This window comes from Podarcis vaucheri (genome assembly GCF_965113315.1).
Source record: "Podarcis vaucheri genome assembly, chromosome: 14".
Taxonomy (NCBI): domain Eukaryota; kingdom Metazoa; phylum Chordata; class Lepidosauria; order Squamata; family Lacertidae; genus Podarcis; species Podarcis vaucheri.
In genome coordinates this window covers 43,973,017-43,989,016 of record NC_138752.1, presented here as the reverse complement: position 1 = coordinate 43,989,016, position 16,000 = coordinate 43,973,017, and the positions used below count along the sequence as shown (strand labels likewise).

General features: G+C 44.1%; 1 protein-coding gene across 4 annotated transcripts in view; it reads left to right on the top strand.

Moving 5' to 3' along the window:
• TRRAP (transformation/transcription domain associated protein) overlaps positions 1–16,000 on the top strand; it is a 167,768-nt gene that overhangs the window by 80,955 nt on the left and 70,813 nt on the right. For all 4 annotated transcript variants that reach the window (XM_082199559.1, XM_082199558.1, XM_082199556.1 and 1 more), the window contains 9 exons: positions 39–164; positions 4,493–4,639; positions 4,855–5,057; positions 8,302–8,423; positions 9,771–9,984; positions 12,864–13,043; positions 14,180–14,326; positions 14,593–14,712; positions 15,355–15,642. In XM_082199559.1, the coding sequence (XP_082055685.1) occupies positions 39–164; positions 4,493–4,639; positions 4,855–5,057; positions 8,302–8,423; positions 9,771–9,984; positions 12,864–13,043; positions 14,180–14,326; positions 14,593–14,712; positions 15,355–15,642 (1,547 nt within the window). The remainder of the gene's footprint in view (positions 1–38; positions 165–4,492; positions 4,640–4,854; positions 5,058–8,301; positions 8,424–9,770; positions 9,985–12,863; positions 13,044–14,179; positions 14,327–14,592; positions 14,713–15,354; positions 15,643–16,000) is intronic.

Sequence of the window (16,000 nt, the reverse complement as noted above, 5' to 3'; positions counted from 1 at the left end):
TCTATCTTGTGTTCGGTTTATTGTTAACTGTGGCGTAGGTACTTCAAGTGTTGCCTCAAAGTATGAAGAACTGGAGTGTCTCTATGCAGCTGTTGGGAAAGTTATTTATGAAGGACTTACTAATTATGAAAAAGCTACAAATGCCAATCCTTCTCAACTCTTTGGTAAGTTCCTGGTGCATTACATTATTAGGGCTGGGCATTTGACTGGTCAAAACAGATTTGGCCAGTTGACTGATCATATATTGTCAAATATTTTTAAAGCTTGAGCCATTATAAAAGCAGCAAAGAAGATATTCAGCTAAACTGTTCTCGTGTAAGTGCTTTTGGCTGGGTAACAGAACTTCACTTCCTCCTTTTCTTTCAGCACATGCCCTAAATCTGCTCCAGAGAGTTAGAGGAAAAATTCAGGTGTGCTTGCGCTAGCAGAACACTGCCCATAATCTTTAAGAGATATGATACTTACATTAATTACAAGAACCAAATTTGATATCACTTGTAAAAACTGACAGATTTTGTTTTAAGCGTGGGTTTTGTTAACATTCGTGTTCTTACATTTTAAAAAATGTTGTCTTTTCCTGCAAGGAGCTCAGGGTAGTTTACCTAGTACTCCTCCATTTTTATCATCACAGAAACAATCTGTGGTAGGTTAGATGGAAATGTGTGTGTGTCACAAAATTGCCTGATGCGTTTCATGGCTGAGTGAGGATTTGAATGTGGATCTGGCCCTAGCATAGCACTCTGACCCTCAGGGTTGGTAGATACTGCCCTCCAGATGTTGCTGGACTCCAGAGCCCATCAACTTCATCCAGGACGGCCATTGATCAGGGGTCAATGTTGTAGTCCAATAATATCTGGGGAGTGACCTACTGTTCTGCCCAGTAGGCAGCGCTTTTGGCCACTGTTTTCCTGTTTGGAGATGCCTGCAGTTTCAGCAGATAGCCAGTGTTGGTTAGAGCGTGGTGTTGATAATGCTAAGGTCTTGGGTTCGATTCCCCATATGAGTTGTCTGCATGTTCCTGCATTGCAGGGAGTTGGACTAGAGATTATACTCGAGGTACCTTCCAACTCTACAATTCTATGATTCTTAGATTTATTTTGCTTCTAGGGTTGCCTCTGGTTTCTACAAAGGTGGGGGGCAAGTTGCCCTCACGTCTGCCTTTACGAACAAATGGCGCCATAATAAGATAAACTGAAAAGGAAGAGATAAGCTGCCGTCTACACATTGAATGTTGCAATCTGACACTTAATGGATCATAAGTGGCTATTGAAATGTGGCTAGAGTATTCATGATCCTCTAGCAGATGGCTCAAGAAAAATAACGAAAGCAGATGTTGTTTGTAGAATAGGCTTCTCCTTGGGAATCTGTGTTTTTTCCTGAATGAAGCCATCAAGTGTTAATGAATAAAATATTTATTTATTCTGTCCAGCTGCTTAATAGCTTCAAATATATTCATGTCAAAGACAGTTTAAGCTTTTTGACCTGCTTTATGTTCCTTTTGAACTGTTCAAACCTGCCCCCTCCAGAGCCCCTCCACCAAGGCCACCCCTGCTTTTAAAAATGAATTCTTTCCAATATGCTTATCTTGCCTTGGCATGGCTGACAAGATCCATTTTCTCTCATAGGAGTGTGATCTCCTCCTTCAGTTCCCCGCCCCCAAGACATTTGGTCAATAATTGCATCACTTCTACAATGTATTTACAAAACCCATGATTGATAAGCCAGGACAATGGTTTGAGTGTAATGTACCTCTTGTAGTGAGGTCTCTGGCAATGATTGGCTGAGCTTCTCTCACTGCCATTGGTTGAGCAGCTCTGATGCTTTACAGGGACAGGGCAGGCAGAAGGACCAAGAGGTAGATGGACCCAAGAGCTTTGGGCAGGGATAGCCAACCTGATGCCCTCTAGGTTATAGGACCACCACTCCCTTACCATCTGCGATGCTGGCCGTTGGAGTCTTACGACCTCTGAAGGGCACTAGGTTGTTTAATTCTGGCATCATGGAAGAGCAGACTTTAGAAGGCAGCTGGCCAGTAGATGCAGGATAGCTAGGAGAATGGAGCTGGAAAGGTTATAATGGTTCCAGAGCCCAGAGGAATGATGAGAAGAGGAGAAGACTAGGCTAGTTGGAGGAGCCACAAAGGAGGAGATCCTATTGGAGAATGAATGAGCAGAGAGAAGTGCTTCACGTGACCAAGAGCTAAAATCCACCCGTTGGGTCAAAATAACCAACGCGATCTTTAGCTTCATCCCTCTCGTTTGTTTCAAAAGCATTATTTAAACTGATAAGCTTATATGTTGGCCGCAAGTTGCACGCGATCGCCAGACCTATTCTGTTCCTTTGTTTTCCAAAACAATAGACTCGTTTCAGAGACAATGCTGAATGTATTCTCTTCATCCTTTGCATCCGCAATAAGCTTCTCCTCGTTCATTCACATATTAACTTTTTGATTAAACAAGCAGGGGGTGGTTTTCTCTTTTGTCCTTTGTCAAAGTGCCTGAGCGGGCAGCACGGATGTGTTGAAATGATTAAACAATTTGGCAAGTTGGGTCTATCCTCAGCTTGCCACAGAATTGCTTCTGTCAATAACGCGGGCCTGGAATTGCAATGGCTTAGAGAGCTGGCTGCTTTAAATGGCAAATGTCCTTCACTATCCTAGCCTGTGATCTGGGTAGACAGATGTAATTTCACTTTGGGAATTGCCTATTTGTCAGGTGTCAGGTTGTGCTGTAGAACACACTAACCAAGAAAGATACTTCTTATCATTTGTCCAGAACACTCCAAGGTTATAGAGCCTAGTGTTGTTGTCCCCACCCCACCCCCAAGGTAGTATACAATCTTACTGAGGACACCTCACCCCCCCCCACAAAAAAAAAATCCCAGCAAGTCCATAAGCAAAGTGCAGACCCTTATAAGATGCAAAATGACAAGCATGCTTTATTGAGAGGGAGGCAGGAGCCTGAGGCGTAGAGGGAAATAAGAAGAATAAGTTATTTAATCTCTTGGCTACCAAAATTGGAGTGTCTAAATCATTTGGGGGGGATTTCTGCAGAATTACTGAGTTACGGCTTGATAGCAAGAGCCTTGGAGATTAAGTGGCTGGGTTTTGACAGCAGAAGCATTTGACCTACCGCAGGTGTGAAGGCAGGAGGTGCCCTGTAGATAGCAGCCTGGCTGTTTTGCATTCAGTAGAGTCTCGCCAGTTGTCAAATGCAAGATCTACCCTGGGAAATGTTCAGAAGTCATTTGAACGTTCACAGAGAGCGCTTGGCTTGTTTCTACTGGTGATTTCTTGGTCAAACATTTTGCTGTATGCTGTACCGAACAATCTGCCACCATTCGTTGGGCTGGGGGATTTTGTTATATACTGGCCTACAGGTTGGGTTGTAGCCAACCAAGTTCTACTCTGAGCAGACTCCGTGAAATTAATGGACCTTAATTTCAGCCGGTCCACTCTTGAGTAGGACCAAGATTGAATTGGCTACAATCAGATGACAATGACTTGACTAGGTATTCAGCTTAATAAACTGTGGTTAAAAGAGTAGGAATGGGCAAGTGAGATTTGAACTAGCCATGGGAATGGGATGTGGAGCCATGGGAAAGATGGCATCACATGAAGGGATGGGACGCTCAGATGTGAGCCGTCATCCAGTGCAAGGGAGGTCCAATCCCTATACAGTGGTGCCTCGCAAGACGGAAATAATTCGTTCCGCGAGTCTTTTCGTCTTGCGATGTTTTTCGTCTTGCGAAGCACGGTCCGTCGCAACGGCGCCTCTTCAAGCGGCTTTTAAAAAAAAGCTCAAGACGTTTTCGTCTTGCGAAGCAAGCCCATAGGGAAATTCGTCTAGCGAAGCAACGCAAAACCAAAACACCCTTTCGTCTAGCGAGTTTTTCGTCTTGCGAGGCATTCGTCTTGCGGGGCACCACTGTATTAGACTGCCTACAGACTAGGCAGTAGTTGTTGGGTTGAGTGGAGTGGGAAGAAATGAATTTGGTGAGGATAGAGGGATATATGTTTTTATAGTGTAACACCAGTTGAGGTTGGGATGTGGGTGAAGTCGGCTTTGATGCAAAGTAGACAGTGGAGGAGACTTTGGAAAGGAGCTGAACCCATATTGAGCCATTTGACTGTCCAGTCTGTAACTCTGTTAGAGAAGAGTCACTCATTGGAAGGAAAGATGGTTGCCAGAACTCACCCACCCCGTTAAAAGTTTATATCATAGACAAACTTGGCCCTCCAGATGTGTTGGGACTACAACTCCCATGATCCCTAGCTAACAGGACCAGTGGTCAGGGATGATGGGAGTTGTAGTCCCAAAACATCTGGAGGGCCGAGTTTGCCTATGCCTGGTTTATATCTTTGAACTGCTCCTCCACAGTAAAAAGTAATGCTTGATTGCCTTGTTCAAAGTAGGACATCAACAAATGTTTTCCCCCTCTAATTATTATTATCTTCATTAATGTATGGGTTTTGTGTGTGTACATGTTTCAGGTACTTTAATGATTTTGAAGTCTGCATGCAGCAACAATCCCAGCTACATAGACAGATTGATTTCGGTCTTCATGCGATCTCTCCAGAAGATGGTGAGGGAACACTTAAACCAACAGTCCCAGGCAGGGGCAGCAGAAGCAAACACAGGTAATAGCTTGCAACTCCCTGTTGGCAAGGCTCAGCTGAGTGTTACAATAATGTTATTCCTTGATACAGGGATTGGACTGCGTTTTGAAGGCTTTCCGTTTCAAAGTGTCCCCAAAACTAAGGAAGATTCAGACATGGTTTTCAATCGAAAAACCCTAAATCGTCATGTACATAATCAAATAATGCGTGTGTCTCAATTCTGATTCTGTCTGCAGCTGGTACAAGTGAATTGGTCATGCTCAGCTTGGACTTGGTGAAAACCCGCCTTGCTGTGATGAGCATGGAAATGAGGAAGAACTTCATCCAAGCTATTCTGACATCCCTCATTGAGAAGTCAAACGATGCCAAAATCCTCCGCGCTGTGGTCAAAATTGTGGAAGAGTGGGTGAAGAACAACTCTCCAATGGCTGCAAACCAGGTAATCTAAAGAGAGCTTCCTGTAGAGAGAGCAAAAGAAACTTCCTACTGTAGCTTTGTCTTGTTAGATGTTGGCTCACCTAATTTGACAGTCAACATGTTGTAGTAGTTGAAGTTCCAGATGAGGGTTCAAATACCACACCAGACACAAGACTCACTTGGTGTCTTCAGTCCAATTAACTTCACCAGCTTGTTGTGGGTGGGGAACCATGTATGCTATTCCAAGCTTTTTGGAGAAAGGGAAGCATAAAAATGTACAGTGGTGCCCCGCAAGACGAATGCCTCGCAAGACGGAAAACTCGCTAGACGAAAGAGTTTTCCGTTTTCGAGGTGCTTCGCAAAACGAATCTCCTATGGGCTTGCTTCGCAAGACGACAATGTCTTGTGAGTTCCTGCTGGGTTTTTTTCCTTTCTTCCCTCCTTTTTCTAAGCCGCTAAGCTGCTTATCAGCTGATCCGATCAGCAGATAAGCCGCTAAAAGCAGCTAATAGCGCTAATCCGTCAATGGGCTTGCTTCGCAAGACGAAAAAACCGCTAGACAAAGAGAATCACAGAACGGATTCTTTTCGTCTTACGAGGCACCACTGTAAAAGATTTTATTTATTTAAGGTATTTATATATAGCTTTTCAGGCAGACCTACCCAAGCAGTTTGCTGAAGAATATTAAAACAATAGGCACCAATATTTTTTTTAAAATGTTACAATAAAAGGAAAATGCAACTTGTTTGTTTAGAAGAAGCTATTGCTTCTGCTTCTCCAGTCCCCTCAGGGCAAGGTGGTCCTTTAGACAGCCCTGTGGTGGCAGCTGGTGGAGGGAAGGGCCGCTGTGGGAACTAGGTGGTGGCAATTCCCCAATTTTCTTTATTCTCCCCTCCCCCTCAGGGCAAGATGGCCTAGTGGTGGGAGTTAAAAGAAAACATTGAAAGTTGAATGAGCACAGTTCCTTACTGGGCGGGGTAGGAAACCTTTGACCCTCCAGATGTTGCTAGACTAGAGCACCCATCATCCCTGATCATTGGCCTGACTGGCAGAGTGATGGGAGTTGTGATCCAAGGCATCAGGAGAGCTACAGGTTCCCTGCTCCTTGTAATAGGGTTTGCTTTTAATTGCATTTTCCTATCAAGAGGACGTGTTCCAAAAGTAAACATTGACCCTAGGATAACATGTCAATGCTTCTTTAATGCTGCGTTTTACAGTATTTATTTGGAAGAGGGATAGATAGCACAATGGACCCCAGTAGCCACTCTTCCTTTTTGGGTTTTTTCTGTTTAGGTCCAGGGAATGCTCCAAAGCGATGGCATCAAGGGATTACAAACACACACACACACACACACACACACACACACACACGCGTGTTGTAACATTGCTCACATTCTCTTTCTTGTGTGTGCACCAGGGGAATTTTGTGTCAAATATCACACCCGTTTTTGCGTGACTCCACAAGCAAAGCAGTTCTGAGATTTTGTGGCTGTCAAGGACGGCTCAAAGCCAATCCTGCTGTAGAATTCTCCCTGTAACGATTTGGCTGACGTTTTACATTAATCCTGCCGTTGATAAGTAGGCAAGAACATAGTTATCCACACATTTTGCAGTATGTAAGCCCTGTGGTTTTTCACTCTTAAAAAAATTCAAACCCTCATAAAACCTCTAAATCTTGCTGTAGCTTTTGAACCATACTCTTTGCTGCTTTGTTCATATCCTTTGCTCTTTGCATTTTGGACTTAAATTGTAGTGGTTTTAATGCTTCACTCTTATTTAGTGTATTACTTATTATACTTTTTTTTTAAAAAAAACCTGTTTTGTTGTGTGTTTCCCTTTAAACGTTTTGCTGCAGGGCAAAAGGAAAATATGTGTGAAAGCAGCGTTTTATGTAGTCTTAAGGTTTATTGACATAGTGCATGGCTGTTTGGCCGAAGTCATAGGTAAATTAGTTGTATACTCAGTGAATGCTTTGACAGGAGAATGGAATAAAGAAACCAACTAGGTTGAAGCAGAACAACGTTTTAGTCCACACAGTAGGAACCCCAGTGCACACCTAACCCCGCAGTACAAAGCCTCCAGTCTCCATCTCACGGAGTCAGTCTAAGAGGATACAATGGTCAGTGGCATCAAAAGCCACAGAGATATTGAAAAGATGGATAACTTTTAATTGCACTCATTGGATGTGAGGCGTAGGTCAGCAATTTAAACAATAAAGCACCCAGTGTCCACGAAGTTAACCTGTTATTCAAAGAAACGAAACAGCTCAGTCATAGTGGTCACACAATCCTTCCCAGTAGAAGCAGTTGCGAGGCCTGAAGGTCCCCACCTTCCCACCGCTCTCTAAGGCTCCTCTCTCGGTTCTCCTTCCCCAGCAGCCTATGGCTCCGTCATTGAGTTTCTCGTTGCTCTACCCTCTTCAGTTCTTTTTGTGTTCTGGGAGACCACAGGGGAGGGGAACTGGTCGCAGCAGGATGGGGAGACTTCCTGGCTTCTTCAGCACCCAACCTCCACTCTGCCTCTTGTCTCTCCCTCCTCTCCTTCTTCTGAGTCCGGACTTCTGTCTGCCACCGTCTCTTCCTGCTCACTAGACCCTGTTGCCTCTTCAGCTTCCAACACCTCCTCCCATTCTGCTCCCTCTGACCACTCAGCATCATCCCACCACCATTCCCCTGGCTCTGAGCCTTCTTCCCCTGGGGGGTTCCCTTGGGGGTTCCCTGGCTGGTGCCTCCCGCCACTCCCCCTGCATCCAGCTAGTTCGTGACATTGGATTGCTGGTGGGTACCCCATAAGTTCCCACCTCCCATAATTTTCCTTTGCACTTCTGCAAAACCTGGGGTACCCTTGTGCTTGCTGCTCCCTGCCAGTTGAGTGTAAATAGTGCCGTTTTGGCTATGTAAGTAGTGGTATGCACAGTCTGAATATCGGAAATAGGGGAAGGGCTGTAGCTCTGCGGTAGAGCATCTACTTTGCATCTGAAATGTCCCAGATTAAACCCCCAGCACCCCCAGGTAAAGCTGGGAGAAACTGCCTGAAATCGTAGATAGCTGCTGACAGTCAAGGTAGACAAGACTGATCTGAATCAGTGTAAGGTAGCTTCCTATGTTTCTAAAGAGAGGAAAAGATGTAATTGCAACTATGTCTGCATGCTAGGACCAAGACATGGAAATCACATATAGTCCATAGTGTTTGGAGGATGCCAGGGCTCCACAATTTCAAAGGCAAAGTGAAAAACTAATTGCTGTCTTCTTTTTCTTTTCAAACAGACACCTACGCTCCGAGAGAAGTCCATTTTGCTAGTAAAAATGATGACCTACATTGAAAAACGTTTTCCAGAAGACCTTGAATTAAATGCCCAGTTTTTAGACCTTGTTAACTATGTCTATAGGTAATTATAGCAATTAATCAACTGGTTCAGCTTACTGGTTCATAATTTGGGCCATGTATGACCTTAATAACATACCATCAATCTCTTAAAGCTAATCTAGATGAGTTTTTAGGTGGCAGGGGCGGGTTAAAGTAACTATTCTTCAAAGTTTCATAAATTTTCCTTGTTCATACCTTCAAATCCTTGGTCAGTCTGCATTTTCTTTGCTAGGTGAAATCAATATATACCGTGGCACATGTTAAATGCACTAATCACGTGCCAAATTACACGGTGTTCCACAAATAATCAGGGATTGCAAGAGTTCAGAATTTTTTATTTTATAATAAAATATATTTAAATTGAGGGTTTTTTTTGCAATTTGTTAAATCCCAAACTCTTCCCTATAAAGCATGTGAACATATTTATTATTGGATTTATATCCCACCTTTTCTTCAAGATCCATTTTCTTCTAGATCCATTTACATGCAAAGCATATCCTCTAGCAGCAAGCTATTACCCACCCATATTCCTATATTCTTGGTTGTCCATGTGTATATTACAGAAGCAAGACCTAGGAAGTTCTCCCTAGGGTGTGCCTTCGCCTCTGAGAGCATAGTCTCTGTAGGTCAGAGCTTTCCAAACTTTTCATGTTGGTGACACACTTCTTAGACACGTGTCATTTCGCCACACGGTACTTCAGTTTTGCATCATTTCATGACACAGCAATTCAGTTCTACTAGCAAACCAGAGGTTAAGCTAACCCCTTTTCAGCCCCGAAAGGAGCGTTTGTGTGACACACCTACACACTGTAGCTGACACACTAATGTGTCGCAACACATAGTTTGGAAAGCTCAGCTCTAGGTATTTGCAAGTTCTGCTGTGATTGACCCTGCAAGGGCCGAATACAAACTTTCATATGTTTAAAAGGGCACCGGGTCATTCAGAGGCTTCTGAGCAGGTTCAGCTGAAAGCACATAGAAACCCCTTTCAGATCTTTTTGCTCGGTGAGTTAAGGCCTGAGACAAGCCCTGACACTTCACCTGTGGGGACATTGGGGTGGACAGGGCTTAGCCCTGTACCGCTTTAAACCTTGCATGTTCAGGAGAATGCTTGAAGAAGGCTTTTGTCTACCTGCAGTGGTGGAAATAGGGCTGAGAAGTATTCTGGGATTCCCCCAGCGCCTTCCAATGTATGTCAGCAACACAGAAGCAATGCGCACACTCCAGAAAAAGATGAATCCTCCTACTGTCTGATTTCCTTCATGCAAACTCATCCTGTGATTCATGCCCCTCTACCTTTTGTCACAACCCCCTCCCCCCAATCTCTGCTTTGCAAGTTCTGTATTTTTAAATGCTGCTTTTTTCCTAGGGACGAAAACCTTTCAGGCAGCGAGCTTACCGCTAAACTTGAACCAGCCTTCCTTTCGGGACTCCGTTGTGCTCAGCCGCTCATCAGAGCCAAATTTTTCGAGGTTTTTGACAACTCCATGAAGCGCCGTGTCTATGAGCGCCTGCTTTATATCACCTGTTCTCAAAACTGGGAAGCCATGGGAAGCCACTTTTGGATCAAGCAGTGCATTGAGGTAGGAGTGTGTGTGATGTGAATGTTTGTAGCATGATAAATGCATGTGGTCTGCCTAACATCTTGAATATCATTAGAATTAAATTATACATACCCTACTAAAGTCCCAAAGTGATCTACAATCAAAGTAAAGAATACAATAAAAACCACAAAATTATAATCAGAATTTAAAATTATAGTATAGTATCACTGGTGCGAGGGACGCGGGTGGCGCTGTGGGTAAAACCTCAGCGCCTAGGGCTTGCCGATCGCATGGTCGGCGGTTCGAATCCCCGCGGCGGGGTGCGCTCCCGTCGTTCGGTCCCAGCGCCTGCCAACCTAGCAGTTCAAAAGCACCTCTGGGTGCAAGTAGATAAATAGGGACCGCTTACCAGCGGAAGGTAAACGGCGTTCTGTGTGCTGCGCTGGCTCGCCAGATGCAGCTTGTCACGCTGGCCACATGACCCGGAAGTGTCTTTGGACGGCGCCGGCTCCCTGCCTCTTGAGTGAGATGAGCGCACAACCCTAGAGTCGGACACGACTGGCCCGTACGGGCAGGGGTACGTTAACCTTTACCTTTTATCACTGGTGCGGCCCAAAGGCCTGGGAAAACAAAAACAAAAATGTATTGTTTTTTTGTAATTCATTTTGATTTTTTCTTGTAATCAAACCGTATATAAATTTTATGAAAAGAAAAAACGAAAAAAGAAATACATCCTATTTGCTTCGTATCCATGAACTGCTAAGATTCTGTATGAACTTCAGTAAATGTTGATAAGTTGAATGTGCGTATGGCAGCACAAATGAAAGTGGGCATTCACCTGCTAGTCATTTGTCACTGTTCATGAGTGTAACCTGGAAATCTTTGAGATTATGTAGATGCACGTAGGATCGTCCTTGTTCTCTTGCGATAGTTGACAACCTCCACCTTTCATATATTCACTGTAATATATGCATCTGTGTTGAACAATGAAGGATAAATCAAGTTAATAAGGCGAAAGCTCAAAAGCTAAGAGGAATACAAAGCACTTTCTGATTGAAGATGAAATAATGTGGATTCAATACATAACCTAAATGCTTGCTGTGTGAATACTAAACAATTACTTAAACACTAAACAAGAGAACTGAATGGGAAGCAATTACTTTAATGTAGCAAGCTACCCCCTACCCCTCAAAATAATTAGTGCTCATAACCGCAGGGGGGTTATGCGGGGAATAGCCAGGCACGTAAAAGAATTATGTGTTTTAGCTTTTCATTCCAGCTGCTGTTCAGCTACTTTTTTGGGGAAAAGAAAAGAAGTATGGTTGCGTTTTAGGTGCGAGAGAGAACTGATCTAGGCATCCTGACTATATCATCCTTTCGTTGGTTGAGTCATTTTTATATTCTGCCCTTCCTCTCATAGGGAGCACAGGGTAGTTTACAATAAAAATAATCCAAGGACAATTATAAAGAGGCCTTAACATCCCTTAAGGCCAGAGTTTTCCTTCTCCTAGAACCTCCTTAAACCTGGAACCTCCTTAAACCTCCACTGCCTTACGGCTATACTTATTGGTGAGAGAGGCTTTGAGACTAACCCCTGATACATAATCTTTTATCTGCTGCCTTGTGGGACAACTCCAGGAAATGAAAAGGCCAAGGAATAAACCCAACACCGATCCAGAGTGGAATCCCTAACACAGTTGGACGGCGCCTTGTACGCCTCCTCCTGGCAACACCTGTAGCCAAGCTGGTGCCAAATGTACTGTTCTGCTTCCCTTTGGACCACATCAGCGAGGCTGAGAGAAGGGTCTTGTTGTCTGGGCAGCCCAGGGCTTCCCCATATACTAGCCTTCAGTCAGAAGGGCAGTCAAAACTTTCCTTTTTAATCGTGCCTTTGAGCTGCCCTAGATATTTTGAGTGCCGTGTTACCGACTATTGCTTTCTACTGCCATCTTGTGCTCTTTTGTACTGATCTCCTTAAGGAGGAAGAACAGGATATAAATGATTTCAAACAACCAAAAATAAACAACTGCCTAAGCGAGTGAATTAAAAAATGGAAGCAGATGCTTCCAATCCCTTCCTCGCAGCTGCACCAGGGGAGGAGAGGGTCACAAACATCATTTTTAGCATTGCATCTGAACTAGTCCAGTAAGTTTCACTGCTCCCCAATGGAATCTGCTTCCAGGAATAGGCAGGATTCATGCGACGAGTTCTGCTGATAGCAAGAACATAAGAGCCCTGCTCAAATCAGGCCAAAGCCCCATCTAGTCCAGCATTCTGTTCTCAAAGTAGCAAACTAGATACCTGTGGAATGCTTGCAAACAGGACCTAAGTATGACAGCCCCCTCCCCACTTGTGATTCCCAGCAGATGTTATTCATTGACTTAATGCCTCCAAGTAGCATAGCTTTGCTCTCCATGAATTTATCTAATAGTCTTTTAAAGCCATTCTGGTCAGTGGTCGTTGTTCCCTCTAGTTCCATACTTTAACTAATGCACTTTGTGATGTCCCTTTTTTTGGTCCTAAATGTTCCCTGGACTCAAGTGATCTAGCCAAGGAATGTAAAAACCCCCTCCTGGATATGGGTTGCCTAGACTGGCATGGAATGTCCTGGGAGAGGCAAACGCCTGATTGGTTCTTAGCCAGGACTTGAATAACCCTGGGCAGGATGGGAAATGTAGTTCATCATTCCTGCAGATGTGTCACTAAACTGTGATTAAAGCCAACAAAGGAAAGGGAGACTTTGGCCTAGGGGGAATGGGAGGTTGCCTGTAGCTTAATCCCAGTTATCTTGGCCATGAGAAGAATTCTGCACAAGGGCGCTTACTTACAAGTGGTAATAAAATAAACATGCAGGAGTTCTTTGGTATGTTAGTCTCAAAAACCAAATAGTTTCATGACCGCTTTTAAAACATATTTAGCTCTTGCTGGCCGTATGCGAAAGAAACACCACAATTGGGACCAGCTGCCAAGGTGCCATGCTGCCATCCATCACAAATGTTATCAACCTAGCTGACAGCCACGACCGGGCAGCATTTGCTATGGTGACCCACGTCAAGCAGGAGCCTCGCGAAAGAGAAAACAGTGAATCTAAGGAAGAGGTAACTTGGTTTTCATATTGCAATATGCCTTGTTTTTGCCTTTGTTTAAAAATACTCCATTTAACACGTGAGCCCGTCTTGTTCTGAGTTTATTTTGCTCAGTACTGTCTGTTCTGACTGGCAGTCACTCTAATAGCCTTGGGCAGGAATCTTTTTGAGCCCTGGTCATTTTCATTAGGGATTGGATCTGGGATCTTCTGCATGCAAAACAGGTTTTTTACCCTCTGAGCTATTACCCCCTCCCCTGAAGGAACAGCCCTTTCCCACCTAGAGCAAAAGTCATGACCCCATCAGCCCTACACCAATTCCTATCTACTCTGACTGATCTCTGCTCTCCAAGGTCTCAGGCAATTACTTTTTTCCCCAGCCCTGGCACTCGAGATCCTTTTACCCAGTAATGACGACAATTGAACCGGGGGATCTACTGCTTGTAAAGCTTCTGCTTATCACTTAGCTATGGGCCTTCCCAAAATAAATGTCGAAAGCTCATGCTTTGATTGACTTGTTCGTTACAGGCCATGATTGCTGGTTCATAGGACTAAGCAAGCCAATGTTCTTGGAAAGCAAAACATCTCTGCAGAAGCCCCGCTCCACCTCTGCCAGCTGTGCAGGAGGAGGAAAGGGAAGTTTGCTGTGTGATTTTAGGTCTGTGGCTTTCCAAAGGTCATTAGATTCATAGAATCATAGAATCATAGAGTTGGAAGAGACCACAAGGGCCATTGAGTCCAACCCCCTGCCAAGCAGGAAACACCATCAGAGCACTCCTGACATATGGTTGTCAAGCCTCTGCTTAAAGACCTCCAAAGTAGGAGACTCCACCACACTCAAGATTCAAAGTCTTATCAGCCCCAGCCAACATTGCCAGTGGATAGGGATGGTAGGAGCTGTTGTCCTGTAGCATCAGTTGGACCACAGGTTAGCCAGCCTTGCTCTAGACCATGATTTAAAGTTTACATTCCTGCCCAAATTGCCCTCTTTGAAATTCACTTCAAAAGAGGTTTTGTCCTGCAGCATCATTGCTCAGCCAACACAGGTCTGAAGTCATGCATTTGTTCCACATGCTGAGATCTTTGCACTTTAGTGTCTCTTTATATCATCTCAGACCTCATGTCCTTTTTCTTTTTTCTTCTTTTTAGGATGTGGAGATAGACATTGAGTTGGCTCCAGGTGATCAGACTAGCACACCCAAAACCAAAGAGCTTTCTGAAAAGGACATTGGCAACCAGTTGCACATGCTAACCAACCGGCATGATAAATTTCTTGACTCTCTTCGAGAAGTGAAGGTTGGTCCTTTGCTAGATGCCTTGGGTTGTTCCTTAGGAATGGCGGTGTATACCCATTTAAAACTAGTTAATAACTGTGCATAGGATTATGTAGTGTTTGTCATAGTATTGCTGCAGCTATGCCATAGCTGTGCTGCGGAATAAGACTATGAGGGATGACTTGCTGGTCTTTATGTATAGAGTCATGGCCTGTGGGGGGCGGGGAGGCAGGCGAAGGAAGCTCCTTCATCATTCAATATGCCTAACCGTATTGATTTTATTTCAAGACTGGAGCCCTGCTAAGTGCCTTTGTGCAGCTGTGCCATATTTCCACGCCCTTAGCTGAAAGGACTTGGATCCAGCTGTTCTCCAGATTGTGGAAAATCCTATCGGATAGACAGCAACATGTGAGTGTGAATTTTTTATTATTACAACAAAGCACATTTTGAAGGTGTGAAAAAAATCTGAACCATTTTAAAATTACTAATTTTTTTGTTGCCTCATGCTGGATATTGCAACTGCAGAAAGCATGTAAAACTTTGGAGGAATTAAGTGCAGTTGGTGAAAGAGAGAGATTCAAACTTTCTTGGGAATAATATATTAGAGAAATCTCTAGTTCAGCGTTTCCCAAACTTGGGTCTCCTGCTGTATTTGGACTACAACTCCCATCATTCCTAGCTAGCAGGACCAGTGGTCAGGGAAGATGCTTGCTGCATATTCGGGGAACCATTTCAAGCCGGCCAGGACTTGTATTTTATAAATGTAGGCAATTAAGGAAACCTCCTTCAGTGATAGTTAATGATCTCTAATTTTACTTGGTTTTGTTGTATATAGCAAACTGCTTGTTTTTTCCACAATACAGGCAGTATGTAAGCACTTTTATAAATAGTATTTCTGAGACTAGAAGTACACATTTCTGCATCTTTGCTGTTTGAGATCATTGCATGCGAACTGTCCCAATATATTGATGTTTCTGTGTTGAAATGACTTGATTGCTTTAACACGAAGATTCAGCAGTTTTTCCTACCCTCCTGTCTCTTCTCTCTCAGGCCCTTGCGGGAGAAATCAGCCCGTTCTTGTGTAGCGGGAGCCATCAAGTGCAACGGGACTGCCAGCCTAGTGCACTGAACTGTTTTGTGGAGGCCATGTCTCAGTGTGTCCCTCCCATTCCTATCAGGCCCTGTGTGCTGAAGTACCTGGGTAAAACACACAACCTCTGGTTCCGTTCGACTCTGATGCTGGAGCACCAAGCCTTTGAGAAAGGACTGAGTCTCCAGATTAAGCCTAAGCACTGCACTGAGTTTTATGAGCAGGAAAGCATAACTCCGCCTCAACAGGTAGGGAGCAACATTTGCAGGTTGCAGGGTTCAAAAGCGATAGTAGTCAAATTCGCTATTTCTTTTAAATTTCACCGGTTTCCCATACCTCAGGATCTGCAGCCCAGAGTGGCTTCAGATCTTGGCTAAGAGAAACCTTGGTTGCTTCAGCTGCGATTAAAGCTAGTGGATTAACTGTATTTGTGTGCTGGGAGGGAAGAATTTGTGTTAAGAAATGACTATGGTGAGGAAAACGCTGTTCCCAAGCTTGGCTTTATAAGTTTGTGAACCAAGGTTAGCAGTACGTCTTTCCTGGCCCTTGGCGGCTGAATTTTTCCTGCACACTCCATTGTTCAAAGTTGAAACAGCAGATCTCTCT